The sequence below is a fragment of the Ascaphus truei genome, unplaced genomic scaffold (assembly GCF_040206685.1).
Source record: "Ascaphus truei isolate aAscTru1 unplaced genomic scaffold, aAscTru1.hap1 HAP1_SCAFFOLD_1547, whole genome shotgun sequence".
NCBI classification, from domain to species: domain Eukaryota; kingdom Metazoa; phylum Chordata; class Amphibia; order Anura; family Ascaphidae; genus Ascaphus; species Ascaphus truei.
The window spans coordinates 52,448-77,500 of NW_027454436.1; the positions used below are offsets into that span (position 1 = coordinate 52,448).

Below are 25,053 nucleotides of genomic sequence, written 5' to 3' on the forward strand. Positions count from 1 at the left end.
ACCCACCCAGCAATGCATACCCACCCAGCAATGCATACCCACCCAGCAATGCATAGCCACCCAGCAATGCATACCCACCCGGCAATACAACCCACCCAGCAATGCATACCCACCCAGCAATGCATACCCACCCAGCAATGCATACCCACCCAGCAATGCATACCCACCCAGCAATGCATACCCACACAGCAATGCATACCCACACAGCAATGCATACCCACCCGGCAATACAACCCACCCAGCAATGCATACCCACCCAGCAATGCATACCCACCCAGCAATGCATACCCACCCAGCAATGCATACCCATCCAGCAATGCATACCCACTGGCAATACAACCCACCCAGCAATGCATACCCACCCAGCAATGCATATCCACCCAGCAATGCATACCCACCCAGCAATGCATACCCACCCAGCAATGCATACCCACACAGCAATGCATACCCACCCAGCAATGCATACCCACTGGCAATACAACCCACCCAGCAATGCATACCCAGTCAGCAATGCATATCCACCCAGCAATGCATACCCACCCAGCAATGCATACCCACCCAGCAATGCATAGCCACCCAGCAATGCATACCCACCCAGCAATGCATACCCACCCAGCAATGCATACCCACCCAGCAATGCATAGCCACCCAGCAATGCATACCCACCCAGCAATGCATACCCACCCAGCAATGCATAGCCACCCAGCAATGCATACCCACCCAGCAATGCATACCCACCCAGCAATGCATACCCACCCAGCAATGCATAGCCACCCAGCAATGCATACCCACCCGGCAATACAACCCACCCAGCAATGCATACCCACCCAGCAATGCATACCCACCCAGCAATGCATACCCACCCAGCAATGCATACCCATCCAGCAATGCATACCCACTGGCAATACAACCCACCCAGCAATGCATACCCACCCAGCAATGCATACCCACTGGCAATACAACCCACCCAGCAATGCATACCCACCCAGCAATGCATACCCACTGGCAATACAACCCACCCAGCAATGCATACCCACTGGCAATACAACCCACCCAGCAATGCATACCCACCCAGCAATGCATACCCACTGGCAATACAACCCACCCAGCAATGCATACCCACTGGCAATACAACCCACCCAGCAATGCATACCCACCCAGCAATGCATACCCACTGGCAATACAACCCACCCAGCAATGCATACCCACCCAGCAATGCATACCTACCTAGCAATGCATACCCACTGGCAATACAACCCACCCAGCAATGCATACCCACCCAGCAATGCATACCCACCCAGCAATGCATACCCATCCAGCAATGCATACCCACTGGCAATACAACCCACCCAGCAATGCATACCCACCCAGCAATGCATATCCACCCAGCAATGCATACCCACCCAGCAATGCATACCCACCCAGCAATGCATACCCACACAGCAATGCATACCCACCCAGAAATGCATACCCACTGGCAATACAACCCACCCAGCAATGCATACCCACCCAGCAATGCATATCCACCCAGCAATGCATACCCACCCAGCAATGCATACCCACCCAGCAATGCATAGCCACCCAGCAATGCATACCCACCCAGCAATGCATACCCACCCAGCAATGCATACCCACCCAGCAATGCATAGCCACCCAGCAATGCATACCCACCCAGCAATGCATACCCACCCAGCAATGCATAGCCACCCAGCAATGCATACCCACCCAGCAATGCATACCCACCCAGCAATGCATACCCACCCAGCAATGCATAGCCACCCAGCAATGCATAGCCACCCAGCAATGCATACCCACCCAGCAATGCATACCCACTGGCAATACAACCCACCCAGCAATGCATACCCACCCAGCAATGCATACCCACTGGCAATACAACCCACCCAGCAATGCATACCCACTGGCAATACAACCCACCCAGCAATGCATACCCACCCAGCAATGCATACCTACCTAGCAATGCATACCCACCCAGCAATGCATACCCACCCAGCAATGCATACCCACACAGCAATGCATACCCACCCAGCAATGCATACCCACACAGCAATGCATACCCACTGGCAATACAACCCACCCAGCAATGCATACCCACCAAGCAATGCATACCCACTGGCAATACAACCCACCCAGCAATGCATACCCACCCAGCAATGCATACCCACTGGCAATACAACCCACCCAGCAATGCATACCCACCCAGCAATGCATACCCACCCCGCAATGCATACCCACTGGCAATACAACCCACCCAGCAATGCATACCCACCCAGCAATGCATACCCACCCCGCAATGCATACCGACCGGCAATACAACCCACCCAGCAATGCATACCCACACAGCAATGCATACCCACACAGCAATGCATACCCACCCAGCAATGCATACCCACCCAGCAATGCATACCCACCCAGCAATGCATACCGACCGGCAGGCGTCTCTCTTCGTGCATGTGATGGGCCCTCATAAATATGAGGCCCCCCAATTAACCCTTTCCCACTTGCTGCCAACAAGTCGCAGGGATTGGAGGTGGGACCTACAAGCATGGGGACTCCGCCCCCACCTTTATATCACTGCACAGACCCCCATTACATCACTGCATAGACCCCAATGTTATATCACTGCACAGGCCCCCTGTTATATCACTGCACATATCTCCTGTTATATCACTGCACATATCCCCTGTTATATCACTGCACAGACCCCCTGTTATATCACTGCACAGACCCCCTGTTACAGCACTGCACATGCCCCCTGTTATATCACTGCACAGACCCCGTTATATGACTGCACAGACCCCCTGTTATATCACTGCACATATCCCCTGTTATAACACTGCACAGACCCCTTTTATATCACTGCACAGACCCCCTGTTATATCACTGCACATATCCCCTGTTATATCACTGCACAGACCCCCTGTTACAGCACTGCACATGCCCCCTGTTATATCACTGCACAGACCCCGTTATATGACTGCACAGACCCCCTGTTATATCACTGCACATATCCCCTGTTATAACACTGCACAGACCCCTTTTATATCACTGCACAGACCCCCTTTTATATCACTGCACAGACCCCCTGTTATATCCCTGCACATATCCCCTGTTATAACACTGCACAGACCCCTTTTATATCACTGCACAGACCCCCTTTTATATCACTGCACAGACCCCCTGTTATATCACTGCACAGACCCCCTGTTATATCACTGCACAGACCCTGTTATATCACTGCACAGACCCCCTATTATATCACTGCACAGAGCTCTTTTATATCACTGCACAGATCCCCTGTTATATCACTGCACAGACCCCTTTTATATCACTGGACAGACCCCCTTTTATATCACTGCACAGACCCCCTGTTATAGCACTGCACAGACCCCTTGTTATAGCACTGCACAGACCCTCTGTTATAGCACAGCACAGACCCCCTGTTATAGCACAGCACAGACCCCGTGTTATAGCACTGCACAGACCCCCTGTTATAGCACTGCACAGACCCCCTGTTATAGCACTGCACAGACCCTCTGTTATAGCACTGCACAGACCCCCTGTTATAGCACAGCACAGACCCCGTGTTATAGCACTGCACAGACCCCCTGTTATAGCACTGCACAGACCCCCTGTTATAGCACTGCACAGACCCCTTGTTATAGCACTGCACAGACCCTCTGTTATAGCACTGCACAGACCCCCTGTTATAGCACAGCACAGACCCCGTGTTATAGCACTGCACAGACCCCCTGTTATAGCACTGCACAAACCCTCCTCTGGGTCATCATGCAGCTGCGTCAGCTCCATGGGCTGAATCCTTCAAGGACACAGTGACACCAGCGACTCCACCAGTCAAATCAGGGACTGTGAGCATCAGCAGCAAGGGACAGAACAGGTAGGTGCAACACTGTACAGAAAGCCAGACCACAGGAGCACTGCTCTGCAGAAAGCCAGACCACAGGAGCACTGCTCTGCAGAAAGCCAGACCACAGGAGCACTGCTCTGCAGAAAGCCAGACCACAGGAGCACTGCTCTGCAGAAAGCCAGACCACAGGAGCACTGCTCTGCAGAAAGGCAGACCACAGGAGCACTGCTCTGCAGAAAGCCAGACCACAAGAGCAACACTCTACAGAAAGCCAGACCACAGGAGCACTGCTCTGCAGAAAGCCAGACCACAGGAGCAATGCTCTGCAGATAAACAGACCACAGGAGCAACACTCTACAAATAACCAGACCACAGGATCAATGCCCTGCAGAAAGCCAGACCACGGGAGCAATGCTCTGCAGAAATCCAGACCACAGGAGCAATGCTTTGCAGATAACCAGACCCCCCTATTACGTGACTGCACCCTCCCCCCTCTCCCCCTTCTCCGCTCCTTGGTGACTCTCTGTGACACTCTGATTGGGTCATGTTCTGTCTATACCTGTCAGATACTGCGCACTCCTCCAGTGACACTACACACTGCTCCTGTGACACTGCACACAACTCCTGTGACACTGCACATTCCTCCAGTGACACTACACACTGCTCCTGTGACACTCCTCCAGTGACACTGCACACTGCTCCTGTGACACTCCTCCAGTGACACTGTACACTGCTCCTGTGACACTGCACACTCCTCCAGTGACACTGCACACTGCTCCTGTGACACTGCACACTGTCCTGTGACACTGCACACTCCGTGACACTGCACACTGCTCCTGTGACACTGCACACTCCTCATGTGACACTGCACACTCCTCCGGTGACACTGCACACTCCTCGTGTGACACTGCACACTGCTCCTGTGACACTGCACACTGCTCCTGTGACACTGCACACTGCTCCTGTGACACTGCACACTGCTCCTGTGACACTGCACACTACTCCTGTGACACTGCACACTGCTCATGTGACACTGCTCACTGTCCTGTGACACTGCACACTCCTCCTGTGACACTGCTCCTGTGACACTGCTCATGTGACACTGCTCCTGTGACACTGCACACTGCTCTTGTGACACTGCACACTGCTCTTGTGACACTGCTCCTGTGACACTGCACACTCCTCCTGTGACACTACACACTGCTCATGTGACACTGCACACTGTCCTGTGACACTGCACACTCCTCCTGTGACATTCCACGCTGCTCATGTGACACTGCACACTGTCCTGTGACACTGCTCCTGTGACACTACACACTGCTCATGTGACACTGCACACTGTCCTGTGACACTGCTCCTGTGACACTGCACACTCCTCCTGTGACACTGTTCCTTTGACACGGCACACTGCTCCTGTGACACTGCACAATGCTCCTGTGACACTGCACAATGCTCCTGAGACACTGCACACTGCTCCTGTGACACTGCACACGGCTCCTGTGACACTGCACACTGCTCCTGTGACACTGCTCCTGTGACACTGCACATTGCTCCTGTGATACTTTACTGTGACACTGCTCCTGTGACACTGCACACTGCTCCTGTGCACTGCACACGGCTCCTGTGACACTGCACACGGCTCCTGTGACACTGCACACTCCTCCTGTGACACTGCTCCTGTGACACTGCACACTGTCCTGTGACATTGCTCCTGTGACACTGCACACTCCTCCTGTGACACTGCTCCTTTGACACGGCACACTCCTCCTGTGACACTGCTCCTTTGACACGGCACACTGCTCCTGTGACACTGCTCCTGTGACACTGCACACTCCTCCTGTGACACTGCTCCTTTGACACGGCACACTGCTCCTGTGACACTGCTCCTGAGACACTGCACACTGCTCCTGTGACACTGCTCATGTGACACTGCTACTGTGACACTGCTCCTGTGACACTGCATACTGCTCCTGTGACACTGCTCCTGTGACACTGCTCCTGTGACACTGCTCCTGTGACACTGCACACTGCTCCTGTGACACTGCATACTGCTCCTGTGACACTGCTCCTGTGACACTGCTCCTGTGACACTGCACACTGCTCCTGAGACACTGCACACTGCTCCTGTGACACTGCACACTGCTCCTGTGACACTGCTCCTGTGACACTGCACACTGCTCCTGTGACACTGCATACTGCTCCTGTGACACTGCTCCTGTGACACTGCTCCTGTGACCCTGCTCCTGTGACACGGCACATAACCACATATTATTTTATTTGTGTAACTCTTTCTTCCCAATGCAGACGGGTGGGACGCCTGCGCGGCGTGATCGGCGGAGGAGCGCAAATTTGCTCGGCTCGCGACTGGGGCAGATCCAGACATCTAAAGCTGATAATTGAAACTTCGGTGGTCAAACGACACAGGAATCACTGGCAGGACAACTAGGCCACAAAATAATGCCCCCTAAACCAAAACAAATCCGCCCCTAGCAGATCCTTTTCAATCGGAGGGAGACCTCACATGATGAAGAGAAAAATGGCGCCCAGCCATGTGCGTCTGAAGCAGATGCAGACCAAATACCTGCGACTCCGTCATTGTTACAATCTGCACAAATAGCACAATTGGTCTCCAGGGTTCAAACATTATTCCAAGCAGAACTTAAAGCTGCAGACCAAGCAATACTCACCAGCCCTTTATCCCCTGCACCCAATTTTCCAACTCTATCTGTCCATGAAATGCCTGTGAATTGACTGTACAGGCAGTACTCGATTATCCGACGCAATGCGTTACTCAAAATGGCGTTGTAAAGCGAAACGTTGTAAAGCGAAACACGTTTTCCCATAGGAACACTGTTTAAATGAAAGGTTCCGTTCCTGAAGGCATTTTTAACGCTAAAATACACCAAATATTTTACGCAGGCAATAAGATATGCAGCACACACATAAATTATATAGTGTATATACTGTATTATATATATAATATAACATAATAAATAATATATTATATAGTATAATATAATATTATATAGTATAATATTATATATATACGCTCTTACGACGTTTTGCAACGTTGTTTATGTGAATGTGTATATATATACACACATACACAACGTTGCAAAGCGTCGTAAGAGCGTTGGATAAGCCATTTTGGCATTGTAAAAATGAATATAGGTATGCATTGCATAGCGTTGGATAAGCCATTCGTTGTAAAGCGAAGCGTTGTAAAACGAGGACTGCCTGTATAACCCCTTTTCTTTTAATGTAACCATGTATTGTTATAACTCTGTGCCCAGGACGTACTTGAAAACGAGAGGTAACTCTCAATGTATTACTTCCTGGTAAAACATTTTATAAATAAATAAATATCCTACATGTGTTTTTTTTTTTTAATTAATCAGTTCAGTACTATGAGAAAATAATTCTAGCATTTTTTATTTTTAAACAACTCCGAATTACATTTTTTTATGTATTATAATGTAACAAGCATTTTTTGTTTTTATAACAACCATTTACAAAGTCACATCCCCTTCCTTTTCTGAAACAGGCTCTGGCACACTCCTTTTTGAGCCCTGCCCTCTCTCTAGCAGTGAACCAATTGTATCTAGTGACTGCCTGGTCACATGATCTTCCCCACTGAACTTTGCCTCTGTGGTCCTCTTCTGCTGCACGGACAGCCATTTAGTGAACCCCTGAGCCGAATCTTCGCTGATCGATCACAGGGGAACGGATCGATCGGCAATTTAGCTAATTACTTATCATTGTGTGGGTTGTATTGATGTACATATTAAAAGGGAAAAAAATAGAAAAATAAAAGACCGCTATGAGAGAAGTGAGCCTGAAGATGGCATCTCTGGGCAAACAAAGGACCTCTTTAGAAACAAAATATGATGACCTTGTGGAGTCGCACAATATACTAACGTATAATGTACAAGAGGTCTATGGCCAGATAGCAGACCTAAGAGAAAAAGAGGACACCAGGTCCCACCGTAATAACTTACAAATCTGATCAGCAGATTCTCTGGAAAACGTATCTATTGCGCCAGTTCATACAGCTTATACCAGATGCTAAGCCGGATTCCGTCCAAACAGACGGCACACGGTGCTCTTAGAGCAAAGCCTATGCAAAGTGATCCCCCACACGATGTCCTCATCAGATTACATTATCGCATGAAGGAGGCCCTTTTGAAAGCTACAAGGTCTCTCCCGACGTTGGATCATGAAGTGACCACGCTGCAGGTTTTCCCTGATCTATCGGTCACTATGTTGGCAAAGCCTAGGGTATTGAGGCCCATCACAGCTACAATGAGAGCCCACGGCGTGAAATACAGGTGAAGGGTTTCCTTTCCACCACAAGAAGGAGGAGATCTCCTGCTGAAGAGGTTAGGCGTGGCCGGGACTCCGCACCACAGCACGCCTAGTACCTCACTAAGAGGCGATAAGAGAAGCTCGGAACGTCCACCACTGGTAAGGACGTGAATGCCGGTTCCCAAGCAAAAGCGGATTCCGAAACCATCATCTGGACAACACTGCTTGGGACTCTTGAGTATATTCACAAACCATACCTGTGTATTGACCTAATTATTTTTAATTCACTTATCTCCATGATCAACCAACCCAATATCGATTCACAGCCTAAACGGCATAGAATCACAGGTCCAATATATACCGATAAACATATGTATACTGAATTAACACTAGATAGCTAGGATGATTGTGTTGTTTTATTAAAACACAAAATTGACTGTACTGGACAACCTATCTAGATTCAGTTGGTTTAGTTTCCCACCTATTATTACAGACGATAGGGGCATCTTCACTGTCCCAATTGTGTAAAACCGGTATCTCGTCAACATGATACAGCATGTAATCAATCACCTGTTATTATTGCAGTGATACTTCTTAACCATTTCTTCCGACTCAGTAGATACGACCCTCACTTTATTTAACCGGCTCTAACGTCCTCCTACTATTAACGATCACGGAACTATGAGCGTCGGTAGCAATATTAATTATATAGCTACACATAGGTCCATTCAAAACATAGATCAAATTTGACAACAACAAAAAACCGAATTGGTAGCAATTGACACCCTTAGGCTGCGTCCATAGAGGGGGGAGCTGCGCTCCTCCGTGCTGACGCTGAGGCTCGTCTGTGCAATCAGGAGCGATTGCATGAACTAGCAGACGAGCCAGCGTGCGCGATTGGGAGGCGGGGGGAGGCGGGCACTGACGTCACTGGGCCAATAGCCCGCGAAGCGCCGACATCAACGTCACGATGCCGACGTCACAGCGCCGTGACGTTGACGCTGCTTCGCTTTGATTGGAGGTTTTCAGCCGACAGCGCGCTCAGAAACAGGTTCTGCTGTCGGCTGAAAATCCCTGCGTCTCAGCACGCCTGCGGACGCTCGCGGGAACCCCCTCTCAAGACATCCTCATTGAGGAGGACGGGGTTCATCGCGGAGCGTCCGCACGGCTCAGCGCTGACTGTCATTCTATGGACGCCGTCTAAGAACATATCCGAGTGTTCTAGTGAACACTGTGGATAAAGGCAGAGCCCATTGTACTATTAAACTATGCTAACTACGGGCAAGGGATATTAACTATGCTTAGGGATGTTACCCGTTATCAAAACCTACCATGTTTTCTCACAATTAAATATAAAAAGGAAATTGATAATGCGATACAGTTGGGTTTAAATAATAGATGGATCCAATTAGATTGTTTATATATGGTTTACCAAAAGTGCATAAGAGCATCACTAAACCGCCCTATAAACCTATTATTTCTGCTATCAATTCGGTCACACAACCATTTTCACAATTTATAGATTATTATTTGCAACCACATGTTAATTTATTGCCTACTTATTTGAAGGACTCGCAACACTTCTTGGATAAAGTGGGAGACCTATCGGTCTCTGGATGCGATATTCTCTTGGTTACTTTTGATATAACATCATTGTACAGTCGGGCCCCACTCATTCGGCGGGTTCGGTTCCAGGCTCCCGCCAAAAAGAGGAAATCGGCCAAAAGCGGAACATAGCTTTTTTTTGCGCAGAGCGCACAAATGCTATGTCCACCGTCAATTTCCTGTCTCTCCTTCCTCCTGCGCCATCCCAGAATTCAGCATTTTGCGCATGCGCAGACTCGACGGTCCCTTCTGCACATGTGCGGACTCGGCTTTCCCTTCTGTGCATGCGCCAAAAAAATTACTGCGGTCAGGAAACAGTACCGCCATATTGGTGGATCACCGAGAAGCGGGCCCTACTGTATACTAATATTATGCATCAAGAAGGCATTTGTTGTGTCATAATCTCTACAAAATATGAAAATGGTGAGCAGCCAATAGACTATATATTATTACTACTTAACACTATATTCCATAAGAACTGTCTTACGTTAGAAAGAGTATTACTTCCAAATTAAAGGTACCGCCATGGGTATTAATATAGCACCCTCACACACCAAGCTATTCATTGAGTACCTAGAGTACCTTTTTAGTTCTAGGATTGAAGAAGGGGGTCTCTGGAGCAGAACCGTGTTAATTTCAGGTCCAGGGACCCCCTGCTTCCAGAGATACGTACATCCGTAGCGGTGCCGGTATCTCTGCAGCCAGGGAACTTGTGTACCTAACGAAATGGCGGCGATCTATTGTCCCGCGTGACCTGGACATTTAAATTCCACAGAGATATCAGCACCCCCTACGGAAGTAAATACTGTAACTCTAAAAGCAGGGGGTCCCAGGCACTGAAATTAACGCAGTTCAGCTCCGGAGACCCCCTGCTTCAATCCTAGAACTAAAAAAAGATGCAGTGCATGGTCTTTGTGAGGTGTTTGCACAGATGAGAGGAGGGAATGTACAAAGAAAGATGCTTCAAAGAGAAGCATAGTGAATATTTATGTTGGATACAATGAATCCTCATTGATGAGAGATAATAATTACTTTTTACATGAATCAGTACTAGTCGGTAAAGATCCTATCGTTTTGAAATCCTTTAGCAGAAATGTGGGAAATATATTGCACGTATAAAGATACTATCGATTCTGTTAAGATCCGCCGCCCCATGGCACTTGTCAGCGGGGGCCGCCTTGTTGCTCCCGCCCTCCTACTCCTTCCGAATCACAGCGTCCTCTCGTCACCAATGTGACGTTGCGCCGTCATGACGTAATTTGACGGCGCGACATGACTTTGCCATGGCAATGAGACACCACGCAACGTCACGTTGGTGACGTCCGCGCGGCGTCATTTGATGCTGCGATTCGGAGGGCGGTCCACCACATGCAAGTGCGTTCCAATCAGGCCTGATAGCGCCGGCATCTGCATATGGTGGTTGGACATTTTTGCCGCCCTAGGCCCGGGCCTAATGGGAAATCTGGGGGTTCCCCTTGGTGAGCTGCCCACACAGCAGCTCTGGGGTCCCCCTGGGTCATCTAACCACACAGCAGCTCTGGGGTCCCCCTGGGTGAGCTGACCACACAGCAGCTCTGGGGTCCCCCTGGGTCAGCTGACCACACACCAGCTCCAGGGATCCCCCTAGGTCAGCTGACCACACAGCAGCTCTGGGGTCCCCCTGGGTCAGCTGACCACACAGCAGCTCTGGGGTCCCCCTGGGTCAGCTGACCACACACCAGCTCCAGGGGTCCCCCTACAAACCGCCCAACACAGAAATGTTCCCATGGTAACCGGCGGACCACGCCCCCCGGGAGACTGGCAACGCGGCCATGACAACGAATGCGGAACTTTATTGCGCATGCGCCTTCCGCCACCGCCGCCCCCCTCGCTACTTTGCAGCCAACCCTGGTTATAGGAACCCTCCCTTGAGGCGTGGCTAGCACCACCGTGCTGACCAATCACCGCCTTGGAGGGGAGGGAATCCCGTCTTCCCATTGGGCCGCTTCGACTCGCGTCCTCGGGAGACTTGCCAGCGGGTTAGGTGACGCCCGCACCGAGGTGAAGCAGCGAAGGGGTTCCCCGGGCCGCGGGAGAGGCCCCTGACCCGGACATGGCGGGCTTCGGAGCCCCGCGGCGCCCCGGCCGCCTCCCGCCCTTCGTGCTCGTCGTCCTGCTGGCGGTGATCGGCCTCTTGGCCTTCAATTACTGGAGCGTGTCCGCCCGCCAGGCCGCGCTGCGCGACGAGCTGCTGGGGCTGCAGGGCCAGGTGCAGCGCAGCGAGGTGGCCCGCAGCCGCACGGAGAAGCGCAACTCCGAGCTCATGGCGCAGGCGGAGGGTCACCGGCGGCAGGTGGAGCAGCGGCAGGGGGAGTACCGGAGCCTGGGGGAGCGGCTGCGGGCCCGGGATGTGCAGGCTCAGCGCTGCGAGGAGGACATGGTGAGAGCCGGATCCACTCACACACTCCCCGGGTCCCCTCCACTGTACCCGGATCTTATCGGATTCCCCCCCTCCCAATGTCCCTTCTTGTGCTGCGGGGTTGGCTTGGGGTGACAGGCCGGATATATTATGGAAGCCTTGGCAGGGGGGTGGGGGGTGTCTATCTGTGCATTACTATATAGCATGTGTCTGTGTATTACTATGTGGTGTGTCTGTGTATGCATATTAGAGGGGAAAATGCCGTATTTATAAACACAGGATTGTATATGTACACTCTGAGGATATACACAGGATTGTATATGTACACTCTGGGGATATACACAGGATTGTATATGTACACTCTGAGGATATACACATTATACACAGGATTGTATACGTACACTCTGGGGATGTACACAGGATTGTATACGTACACTGTGGGGATGTACACAGGATTGTATACGTACACTCTGGGGATGTACACAGGATTGTATACGTACACTCTGGGGATGTACACTGGATTGTATACGTACACTCTGGGGATGTACACAGGATTGTATACGTACACTCTGGGGATGTACACAGGATTGTATACGTACACTCTGGGGATGTACACAGGATTGTATACTTACAGTCTGGGGATGTACACAGGATTGTATACACTATACGGTGCCTCGCGATCATTTTGAAGGGGAAGCGACTGCGTCAGTACACAGTCCCTCTCCGGGCAGTGGTGGACACTGTCTGGCCCTTTCCTTATGTCATGCGGGTGTAGATTTGTCAGGAGACCTCACTATGCTGAAGTAGGTATCGTTTAGTGTGTGTGTGTGTATTTTGTCCTGTATGTCACTAAACCAGGGGTTTTCAACTCCAGTCATCAAGGAACCCCCCCCCCCCCCCCCCAGGTTAAGTTTTCAGGCTATCCCAGCTTCAGCACAGTTGTATTGTATTGTATGTCTTTATTTATATAGCGCCATTAATGTAAATAGCGCTTCACAGCAGTAATACATGTGGTAATCCAATAAATAACAGATAAATAACAGATAGTGTCTTTGACTGTGCCCCTTATTCAGTCTCCTGTGCTGAAGCTGGGTTATCCTTAAAACCTGACCTGTTGAGGGGGTCTTAAGGGCTGGATTTGAGAACCCTTGATTTAGTGACAGAGGACAAAACAAACACACACCACACCAGCTAGGTTACTTGTGTGCTTTGGCAAGTGGGAGAGGGTGCTGTGACAAGCAGGGACAGGCTGATTTATCCCTGGGCCATTGTGCCTTATGCCACCTGTGTGTGTGTGTCTGCCTGCTTTTTCCAGCACCTTTGACGTCCGGTTTCAGATTGACTGGCAGGGTACACACCTAATATTCTAAATTGAGTAAACAAAAAGATACAGTGCAAGTGACTTCCACATGGGAATAAGTGAATCCAAAAAGTAAGTCATGATCTGATACAACCCAACAGGGAATGCAGCTTCCACAAATTAGACTTCCCCGGGTGTCTTTAGCAAGATCGCAGGAACAGGTCTGCAGCACAAAAATCCTTCCAGGGTAAATGCAGCAACAACTCGGGCAATGGAAGTATGAAAATACTTGATGTATGCTTCAAAACCAGTGATCCCAGATATCCACAGAGGCAAACCTAATACCTGATGAAGGACCTTGTGAGGTTCAAAAGCTTGTAACAGATCAACTACTTGTACCAATAAAAGGTATCCTACCCCCTGCCTACTCCCTCTCCCTTTGTTACTACATGGAAGAAAGGAGCAACACAGCGACCCATCCTTTGCCTATTATAGTACAGTAATTTACCTGGTCAAAACAAGGTATTAAAAACACTTTCACATCTGTGGGTTTCAAGCATGTGGAAGGAGACTGGGATGCAGCACCGCTCCAGCGGACTCTCCACCCCGTGTGTTCCTGACTCCACACGGATCAAATGTCCAAAGTGCCCATTGGGTTTCTCATCAGAGCATACATGAAGCATGCATCAAGTACTCTCATACTTGCCTTGTCTGGGTTATTGCTGCATTTGCCCTGTGAGGATTTTCATGACCCAGACCTGTCCCAGTCTTTATAAATGGAAGGCTGCAACTTCACTTATTGCTCTGCAAACATTTCCCGCGGGTCTTTGTCTCTGCTGTTCACAGGAGGAGGCCTCTTCCATAGATGAGTATTTAATAGAGAGCAGCATTGTCCCTCCCAATAACTCTGCACACCCGTTATAATTATTAGTATTATTAGGGCACTCTGTCAGGGCCCTTTTCTTCTTAACTAGAATAATTAGTTTCTTGCAGATAAACCTGGACCAAAGCCCTCACACATGAAAGTTTGAGAGGGCACAAAGGTTAACTAAGTAGTGACCTCAACATAAACACAACAAATCCTTCTGGATGGTCACGGTTGGTACAATTACCCGCCTGGCTTTAAATGGCAATCCTGCACCGGTCTTGGTGGTGTCCCTGTATGCACGAGTGTGACACGGTGCGAATGATCACCATCGCGTCAAGTAACTTGTTAATGAAAAGATCTTGGTCAAATACATGTCAATCAATGAGCCCTCGAGTGTGATGTCGTATGAATCCGTCATGCTCAACTCCAGTCTTCAAGACACCCTCTCCTCCCAACATGTCAGGTTTTTAGGATGTCCCAGCTTCAGCACAGGTGTAGCAATCAGTGGCTCAGTTGAAGACTGAAGCAAGGATATCCTTAAAACCTGACCTGTTGGGGGGTCTTGAGGACTTGAGTTGAGCACCCCTCGAATGAGTGACGCTGGTAGGAATGGACCCACATTTGTTGTTGGTATAGACTTACAACAAGACCTTTCATGACGTGACTTTATTCCTTTTTCCCCTCTGCATTATTTTTGTAGGGTTTGGGCAGTGGTTATGTACTGTAATATGGAGAGCTTGTCTAAGGAAGTGCTTCCTGTTGCATGCATGCGAGGGCAGGGAGCTTCAGGGATTTCTAGAAGTGCTTCCCGGTGCATGTCTGCGAGGGCAGGGATTTCTGGATGTGCTTCCCTGTGCATGCCTGCGAGGGCAGGGATTTCTGGAAGAGCTTCCCGGTGTATGCCTGTGAGGGCATGGATTTCTGGAAGTGCTTCCCGGTGTATGCCTGCGAGGGCAGGGATTTCTGGAAGTGCTTCACGGTGTATGCCTGCGAGGGCAGGGAGCTTCAAAGATTTCTGGAAGTGCTTCCCAGTGTATGCCTGTGAGGGCAGGATTTCTGGAAGTACTTCCCAGTGTATGCCTGCGAGGGCAGGGATTTCTGGAAGTGCTTCCCGTTGCATGCCTGCGAAGGCAGGGATTTCTGGAAGTGCTTCCCGGTGCATGCCTGCGAGGGCAGGGAGCTTCAGGGATTTCTGGAAGTGCTTCCCAGTGTATGTGTTAGGGGGCAGGAGGTTGGGAAATTCTGGCAGCATTGGCCTCATTTGTGCAGCTTTGTGCCTCACACACTAATCGCTTTACTTGTTTCCAGGCCAAGCTGCAGAACAACGTGTCCCATCAGATGGCCGATATCAGTCGCCTGAAAGGTAAGCCGAGCAGATGCACATGGAAGGGTTCACCCTCGCAGCAGCTGCCTTGTGTCCCTCTGCCGCTTATCATGTGATCCATGTCATGATTCTTTTTTATTCCTACGGACAAACCCCATCATTATTGTAAGCTGATATGTGACCTGTCCAGTTCCTTTGAGAGCTGGTCAGGCCCAGGGATCAGTGAGAACATACTGAAACTTTCATGTTTGCCAAATAAAAGTCTGCATGTCCTGCAGGGATGCCACATGTATGTAGCAGAGCGGCAGTGGGGGGACACACGCGCAGGTCTATCTGCCGTTCCCCACTTTATACGCACCCCCTCGCACCACACCCCTGTGTTGGAGTTTCTTACCCCTCTCCCACTCACCCCTGTTCCTGTCTTTACAGGACAGCTCGCCGAGCTACGGCACGAGTTTCTACGACAAGAAGACCAGTTGCACAAGTATAAGAGTAACAATACTCTACTCCAGAAGATGCTACAGGACGAGAGGTAGAGGCATGAGCTGGCACGGAGTGTGAGGGATTGCATGAGAGGTGGTGTGTGGGTGAGTGCTTTCTCTAATACGGTGATGTTCCTGTCAGTCAGCAGTGCAGAAAGCAAGTGGCCGATCAGAAGCAAGAGTACGAAGAGAGTCTGCGGAAGTTATCTGTGCCGGGGGCTGGGCTCCCACACGGAGAGGAGGTGAGTGACCCCTGAACATGCTCAACAGCTGCACGGGGGGGTCGTGTCCGCAGGTTAAAAAGAAACCAAACCCGTCTGGTCTCCTTTCTCATGTCATATAGTAGTGTCTCACACACTGGGATCCTGAGGCTGGAGCGGAGGGACATATCATGGGAGATAAGGGGGACACAGGCCTACAAAGTCACACAAAACCAGTGTCTGCTTATTAATAAACAGAAACGTATACAGATGTTCTGTTAGGAAACAAAGCCCCCCCCCCCCCAAAAAACACGGACAAGTGTGTGCGTGTGCGCGTGCGCGTGTGTGTGTACACACACACACATGTATGTGAAAAGGAAAAGCAGCGCTCTAAATCAATACTACAAATAGTGTGTAAATCTGTGATCATCAATATAAATATACATATAACCAACATGTGCATTAAAGTGCATGCAGATATACGTGAACAATTTAGAAAGTGAATTAACAAAGTGTCCAGATGCAAAGTGCCAGGTGATAAGCAAGCTAAGCTTATACCAAACTGGAACAAAGTGCCGTGATCGAGGAGAGAGCCACCTCCAGCCGGTAACCGGGGGTCTATTTCTATGCTTGTTTCTATAGTTCTTCTTGTAAGTGGGCCTGTGTCTCCTCCTTTTGAATAAATGGTCCTATTTTGTTATGGTAATGCACTAAGGGGTGTGCACTTTTTCCTGTGCATTTTCTGTCTAATATTAAAAGCGCGGGGTGATGGGTGTGCGACCCCCTGGGTGCTGGGGCTGTGACGTGGTGATTTGCATTAGTAAGAACACCTCGCCACCAGGCAGATAAACCTGTGTATTGTGCTGTGCAGGAGGAGGTGGCAGAGAAGACGCCGTCCAGTAAAGAAGCAGCCAGGGAAAGTGACACTGAAACAAAGCTACACGCTGCAGCCACTGAGCAGAGAGAGGACAAGGAAGAACCGCCCCGTAACCTCCTGCCTTATGGGAAAGGTAATGACCGTGCACACCGCCATTCATCAGCGAGCCGTCCCATCCTCCTTGGGATTACAGGTGCCCCTTCTACCTGTTACACCCAGTGGGTGCTTGTATTTTTAGGCGCTGCCCATATGCTCAGTGCCTGCTTTGGTAACTGGGCTGCCACGGACTGTTTCGTTGTTAGATCACCGTGAGATCAGTGGCAATAACTTCCCTTTTTGTTACCTTTTTGGGAATAAGACGTTCTTCCTCCTCAGACCCTGTCGGGGGCGATGGAGGAATGCCAGAGATAGAAGACAGTGATCCAGCCAAGGAGGACTCCTCCCCCACAGGTGAGTCTGAGCAGGAGAAGGGACATGTAAGAGCCTCTCCTGTAACATGTCCGTGGGTTAGGGACTGTGTCTCCCATTCTAACTCTGACCTCTATTCAGCTGTGAAGAAACCAGACACAGATGAGGGCGAAGTGCAGATGTCCGAGAGACGCCCCTCCGTGCGTCCCGACTCCACCATGGAGGCCCAAGGTACGAGGCATCTATATGGTTTTGAGAAGCGAGCAGACCTCTCGTAAAGAGACGCCACTGGATTTTATAAAGGGTATTATCAGACAAAGCGGGGGGAGGAACCTCCCTCCCTGCTCTCCTGAGATCCCGCATCAGTATTTCTGTTTCTTGCATGAGGGGGCGCCATGTGGTTGGCAGCCTGTTCTGCTATTGGATGTGATTGTACTGTGTAGGATTTGCCCCCCTTGCCCCACCCCTTTGCTCCCCCGTGTGCAGAGCAGTAACTTGTCTCTCCTGCCCCAGATAAGAAAGTCCTGCCTGCTGCTAAGAAGGATTCTGCGCTCCCCCTGGGGATGGAGAACACTCTTCACTTGGAGCCTCTTTCTCGCCAAATTCCCAAGAATCCCAACGTGGGGGTCTTCCCCAACCTAAAGCAAAGTAAGAGGCCAGCCTTCCCTGAAACCCGCTCCCGTGTGATGTGTGTGTGTAATCCCCACTTCCATGTCACAGGACACACACATACGGAGTGTGTGTATCAGGCTGTGCCGAGCTCCTCCTCCCATCCACATCACACGCTCGCTCTGTGCATTGTAGTATGGAACATGTCTGTTCTGAGCCCTGTCCACTCACGTGACATCATGCGGAACATGCTTAAATGTTATAACCCCATCTCTGGTGAGCTTTCCAACACGTGTGTGTGCTGTGCCTCCCCCCAAGTGTGACGCGGTCGCCGGCAACCAAGCCCCCCTCCCCCCCCCCCCCCCCGAGTGTGATGCATTCGCTGGCTCTCTGACTCCCCCGCCCCCCCCCCCCGAATGTGACACGCGCTTGCTTCCCCCCCACCCCCCCACCCGAGTGTGCACTCTAATGATGCTCTTTCTCTCCTGCGGTGTGTCCACATTCTCCAGCCCTTCAGTATGTGTCTGCGCAGTGTCTGTGCGCAGTGTCTGGTTGTCTTGCGCCCCATGATGATCAGATGTATCCCCCGAAGCCCCCATTCTTGTGCTTTTACAGATGCGCATGTCTGTGCGGGGGGGGGGGGGGGGCGCGGGCGGCATGAGACTAAACAGCATCTAGGGACCCGGTTATTGGCGATAAACAGAAGTGCTGTGTGATGCTGCAGTTCGGATTGTCAGGAAGGTTCAGAGGTTCCCGGTGTGACCCAGATAACCAGGGTTATAAGTGAAATTCTGCTAACCCTGTGTGAAGGGCGTGCACACACATGTACACACGCACAGCTGGGAGACCGCTGCAGGTACACAGCGCATGCTGTGGGAACTCGCCTGCCGTGTAAGGGAAAAAAAGCCTCTTTCAGCCGCACAAGCTTCATGTCACAGATGGTCTTTCGCCTCATCTAAATCTCCCTTCTGGGATTTTGGGGATCTCTTCCTCTTTCTGTCGCTGTCTCCTCTTCTTACCAGAGGACTAATTTTAAGATGGCTGCATTGCCTGTTTTGCAGCTGAGAGCTCCTGCAAGCTGTGTGTGCAGCGATTTTGACATTATTCCCTCTGCCTCCGAGCTCTCCATCCTGCTCAGTCAGTGCTGACGTTTCTATTTTTCTCTCCTTTCCTTTTTTTCTCCCCTCCCTCGGTCTCGCTTCCCCTTCCTCCCCCCCCTGCTCCTCGCTGCCAACTTCCCAGGCCGGTTCTTTGACGAGAACGAGTCCCCCGTAGATCCGCAGCGTGGTTCTAAAGTGGCAGATTATAACGGGGACGATGGGAACGTGGGTGAGTACGAGGCAGACAAGCAGGCAGAGCTGGCTTACAATGAGGAAGAGGATGGTGATGGGGGAGAAGAAGATGTGCAAGGTGAGCTTGGGCTGTGCTTTGTCCACGTGATCCTTAACCGAGCCCCTAGTTACCCCTGTCACACAGTGCCAGCCTGGCGCTTCTGGGTTCTTATGCCCTACACATGTAGGGGTCACAACACCGTCTGTCTGGCACAATCCGCGCAAGTGCACTTAACCCTTACAGAGCTGGATTGTTGGATACGTTGCCAGCCCCTCCAGAACAGAATGGTTAAAGAAGGTGTAGGGTGGCCTGGCATTGGGGCTGCATATTCTGGGTGTGCTCTTCAGACACTTCCTGTGCGCAGGGCGTTGGTTCTGCTGGACTTGTTCACGAGTCTGCCAGTCTCTTACCTGCCATACGATTTAGAACACCTAATACGGAGGTCTCTGTCTAGGTGGTTTCCATGTCCCCCTAGACCTGGGATGGGAAGCTCCCGTCCTCAAGGGCCACCCACAGGTCAGGATATCCCTGCTTCAGCACAGGTGGCTCATTCGAAGACTGAGCCACCTGTGCTGAAGCATGGATATGCTGAAAACCTGACCTGTTGGTGGCCCTTGAGGACTGGAGTTGGCCACCCCCTGCCCTAAACTATATGATGCTGTACAAGGTTGATGATCCCCTGTGCTCCTATTATAAGGGAAACCTCACTCTGAAGCAGACACTGGACTCTGCAGCGGGTTTTGTGGGGACGAACTCCTGAAATAGTTCTCCTGCTCGCAGCGCCTTTCATCCTGTGTCCCGCCATTGCTGGTTTGTGATATTTATACCTGTCTCCCTGTGTCAGTGGGAACGCAGAGAGTCTCTACTTCCTACTTTATAATCTCGTCCGGCTCCTTCATGCGGGTTTGTTCATTGTGACAGCCAAGACTGTCCTTCACCTTGCTATAATGACCCTCCGTGTATAAACCATGACCCTCCGTGTATAAACCATGACCCTCCTGGTATTCTGCCTCCTGCAGTGCATGTGTTGTGCTCCAGCTAGTGTGTTTATTATTATTCATTGTTGGTGTTCCCTCACAATGTAAACGCTAGTATCTGATTGTGTGTGTGTGTGTGTGTGTGTGTGTGTGTGTGTGGGGGGGGTAGGGGGGGTGTCAGTTACAGCATCACGTGATGGCGCTTTGTCATGGCCATGATTACGCAGCGTCACGTGATGCCGGGAGGCTCTTTTGCAGAGGGACTGCGCTCTCCCCCGGCACTCCGTTCCATTGCTGTGGGGAAGAGTGCGGGGGCCTCTGTAAGCGCAATAGCGATTTTTGGGGGGAGCAAATGCACCATTGCTCCCCCCTCTGTTTGCGCTGCAGTTCCATACTATCGCAACTTTAATAATCCACGTAAAAATAAAATAAAAATACTCCCCAAATAAAATCTTGATGACTGCACGGCTGAGTGTTTCTTGGTCCCTAGCAGCGGATCCCCGACTGACCAACGATACCGGTCACTCCGGTATCTCCGACTCTCCCCGTGGCGCTTCAGATGACACGGTCCGTAGGCGCAGGATGTAGCAGTGGCGTTGCGACTGGGAAATCCGGACGTGACCCCTTTGGGATTAGCGACCCCCTACGCGTTTCTTGCTTTTTCACGAGCATATTGGCTAACACCAATATAGTATTTGCGAGTGCATTTTTTTAAAAATCTTCTTGATTTGGATTATTAAAGTTGCTATACCACGGAAGGTGGCGGGGGGGGGGGGGGCTTCTGTTTAGGGATTAAACACAAGGATTTAGGGATGTTTCCCTGGAGAGGAAGCCCTCTACACTCTGATCATTATTCCCAGAGACTCTACGGCCTACCTTTTACTATTGAACGGTCACATTTGTAATTTGAGGCTGTTTATCTGTTTATGTAGCATCTGAGTCTCTAGTTTTTAAAAGTACGTATATCGTTATCTTCTGGTCCAACCAGAAGCGATACAGATACTCAAATCCAGGCGTTATCAGGATTATTTTGTTTCTAGATCTCGCTAAACCCAAACTTCCGTAACACCCGGAAACTTCCTAAGTCGTGTATGCGAGGGAACATGAAGCGTCGCAGACGTGCTGACCGGCGATAGGGTCAATGTGTCCGTGGTATCAGTGTGCGTGCTCATGGTGGAAGTGACCCGTCACTGCTCATCAGCCAGCACTGCAGGGGGGTGATTTATCTATCTGCCCCTGCCACGTGTGTCTGCCCTCGGAGGGGGGCTGATGTCTTTAACCTCCTTTTTTCTTTCCCTTGTTGTAGAAGATGATGATCGCGACGGGCAAGGAGATGCAGCCGAATACCGAAAGGATCGCTTCAGTGAAAACCTGTAACCTGGGGCATGGACCACTCAAGACCACAGGGCGGGGAGCTCAGGGGGGGATATTTCTCTGGTCTATTACCCGTCCTGTAAGAGAAGGTTCAAAGACCAAGAACAGACCTAGTGCTGCAGGGAAAGGTGCAGCGTGCTCAAAAACTGATCAGTGCTGTTATTGGGGTACTTGCCCTGTGATTTATCTCTGGATGGACAGACCCCATGTGAGGGGCGAAGACGGATATCACGTCTGCCCCACACCATGCCTCCCGAACCCAAGTGTTGTGGGAGCCGCAATGTGGCCCCAAACAAGTCTATTGACTTTAATTGCAGTGCTGCTCATTGGGCTGTAAATACTGCAGGAGCAGCTTCTCTGCTGGGATTTAGGTGCAGTATCCCACACTCCCCCTCTGCATCCCCCCCCCCCCCCCCCTGAAGATCCCTCAGGAGCGCAGACTGGTGCTTGGTTATCTGGACACAGGTGTCTGAAATGTACAGAAGGGGGGAAGCAGTGTTTTTAGGAAAGATCCAGCTTTTGTTAGTGTCCTAGAAGACGGTTCTCTGTATCCCCAGCGTCCCGCTCCCACATGCCATTTGCACTCCCTTTTCCATGTTTCGTGCAGTAATCCTGAGCTGCTCACCTGGTTTTAATATTGGACGTAGACGGCTGCTTGTGGGTGCGAAGATTCAATCACTTGAGACGTTTCCTGGACGGCACGAGAGCGGCATTGGGACACTTGGCGGAAATGTGTGTGTGTGTGTGTCCTCATTCATTTTCCACTTGTTGCAGGATCACATCATCTTCCTTATGTAAGCAGCACCCGCTTTCCTGCCACTATTTGTATGTAGCTTGTGTTTTGTTTGTAATTCGTGGAACAAGGATCACAGGACTTGTGCGCCTGGGTGTCATTTCCTGGTGCCGCAGTGTGACGCGTGCCCCCTCTGTCACGCCGCTCCAGACAGCAACGCCGCTCCAAGAAGTGGTGCATTGTGTAGACGGAAAACGCACAACAGAAAGCTGGAGCCCGCACACGATCTAGACCAGGGGTGGCCAAGTCCAGTCCTCGAGAGCTACCAACAGGTCTGGTTTTCAGGATATCCCTGCGTCCGCACAGGTGGCTCAATCAGTTGCTGAGTGAGCCACTGATTGAGCCACCTGTGCTGAAGCAGGGATATCCTGAAAACCTGACCTGGTGGTAGCTCTTGAGGACTGGCGCTGGGTACTCCTGATCTACACCAATCAGCGTGTGCCAGTGCTGTCTCGAGGAGGTGGCGAGGATAGTGGTGGATACATTAGTGCATGATCTATAAAATATATACCATAACCCAACCGCTGTCCAGGGCTGACTTCCTGGACATCTTTCCATACACTGTGCCTGCCGTTGATGGAGGGGCGGGTCGAGTGCCCGGCAGCTCTAGCTGCATGAACTTTTCATTGAGGCAGAAGGGTATTGCTGCGCTGGTGCTGCCGCTGGTGCTGCATCTGCAGCGGGTTGAGGAGTAGTTCTAGAAACCCTGGTCACCAAACTCCTAGACATGACACAGGTAGGTAAGCGCTGGGCAGGACGGGGACCGGGTACTTGAATGAAAAGACTTGCACATGTCTGTACCTGCCATTCTTATCCAGAAGATCTATAAAACCTTTTTAATGTGTATTTTTTTTTAACCATGTGTGCCCTGGGGCAGGTCTCACATTCCTATAGTCCTGATCACACACTCCTGAGATGAGTGGCGGTTATGATCTTGTCCAGCAGAGGGAGCAGTGGGGTGCAGCTCAGATGTTGTGCTCTAATAAACAAAGGTGGTAAAAAAACCCTCTTGTGTTCTGTGTGATTCCTTTAGAGCCCTTTCTCTGAATACTAATTACCCTGTTGCTCGCACGAACGTCCCTCCTGGTCAAAAGGAGTATGTAGGCAATCGCGTGGGCACACTGATTCGCAGCAGGGCGAGAGGGGCAGTTTAGGTTTTGCTGTATGAGGGTGGGGTGATCTGGTAGCCTGGGTATGGTGCGGGTTACAGCCCACCTCGCAATAAGAGGGTTTGACCTCAGCCTTGTTGCACTAGCTTCAGAGATGGAGAGTCCCATACACCCTCCTTCCTCTCGCCCCCTCTGTATCCCCTCCTTCCTCTCGCCCCCTCTGTATCCCCTCCTTCCTCTCTCCCCCTCTGTATCCCCTCCTTCCTCTCTCCCCCTCTGTATCCCCTCCTTCCTCTCGCCCCCTCTGTATCCCCTCCTTCCTCTCTCCCCCTCTGTATCCCCTCCTTCCTCTCTCCCCTCTGTATCCCTCCTTCCTCTCTCCCCCTCTGTATCCCCTCCTTCCTCTCGCCCCCTCTATCCCCTCCTTCCTCTCGCCCCCTCTATCCCCTCCTTCCTCTCGTCTCCTCCCTCTCGCCCCCTCTGTATCTCCTCCTTCCTCTCGCCCCTCTGTATCCCCTCCTTCCTCTCCCCCCTCTGTATCCCCTCCTTTCTCTCCCCCCCTTCTGTATCCCCTCCTTCCTCTCGCCCCCTCTGTATCCCCTCCTTCCTCTCGTCCCCTCTGTATCCCCTCCTTCCTCTTGCCCCCTCTGTATCCCCTCCTTCCTCTCGCCCCCTCTGTATCCCCTCCTTTCTTCCCCCCCCTCTATCCCCTCCTTCCTCTCGCCCCCTCTGTATCCCCTCCTTCATCTCGCCCCCTCTGTATCCCCTCCTTCCTCTTGCCCCCTCTGTATCCCCTCCTTCCTCTCCCCCCCCCTCTGTATCCCCTCCTTCCTCTCCCCCCTCTGTATCCCCTCCTTCCTCTCCCCCCTCTTTATCCCTTCCTTCCTCTCCCCCCCTCTGTATCCCCCTCCTTCCTCTCCCCCCTCTGTATCCCTTCCTCTCCCCCCCTCCTTCCTCTCGCCCCCTCTGTATCCCCCTCCTTCCTCTCCCCTCCCCTGTATCCTCTCCCCTCCCTCTGTATCCCCTCCTTCCTCTCCCCTCCCTCTGTATCCCCTCCTTCCTCTCCCTCTGTATCCCTACTCCCCCCCACTGTATCCCCTCCTTCCTCTCGCCCCCTCTATCCCCTCCTCTCCCTCCCTCCTCCCCTCTGTATCCCCTCCTCTCCCCCCCTCTGTATCCCCTCTCCCCCTCTGTATCCCCTCCTTC

The 25,053-nt window shown here is 51.2% G+C and overlaps 1 protein-coding gene across 3 annotated transcripts; it reads left to right on the forward strand.

The window, feature by feature from the left end:
• Positions 1–11,771: 11,771 nt before the first annotated feature.
• GOLM2 (golgi membrane protein 2) lies at positions 11,772–23,744 on the forward strand. 3 transcript variants are annotated; one of them, XM_075581739.1, is made up of 10 exons: positions 11,772–12,215; positions 15,671–15,725; positions 16,116–16,218; positions 16,311–16,410; positions 17,240–17,378; positions 17,621–17,695; positions 17,795–17,884; positions 18,167–18,301; positions 19,505–19,591; positions 21,878–23,744. In XM_075581739.1, the coding sequence occupies exons 1-10, from the start codon at positions 11,889–11,891 to the stop codon at positions 21,946–21,948; spliced, it is 1,182 nt and encodes a 393-aa protein (XP_075437854.1). In that variant the 5' UTR covers positions 11,772–11,888; the 3' UTR covers positions 21,949–23,744. The 3 variants fall into 3 exon arrangements, with proteins under 3 accessions (XP_075437854.1, XP_075437855.1, XP_075437853.1); XM_075581738.1 differs by having other exon boundaries at positions 11,774–12,215; positions 19,505–19,672; XM_075581740.1 differs by lacking the exon at positions 19,505–19,591.
• The last annotated feature ends 1,309 nt before the right edge of the window (positions 23,745–25,053 follow it).

What these genes read in the sequence shown, in the direction of transcription:
- GOLM2 (XM_075581738.1), top strand. Translation starts at nt 11,889, where the DNA reads ATGGCGGGCTTCGGAGCCCCGCGGCGCCCCGGCCGCCTCCCGCCCTTC. An exon ending in GGCTCCCACACGGAGAGGAG is followed by an intron (nt 16,411 to 17,239) that starts GTGAGTGACCCC and finishes TGTGCTGTGCAG; the next exon opens with GAGGAGGTGGCAGAGAAGAC. An exon ending in CCTCCTGCCTTATGGGAAAG is followed by an intron (nt 17,379 to 17,620) that starts GTAATGACCGTG and finishes CTTCCTCCTCAG; the next exon opens with ACCCTGTCGGGGGCGATGGA.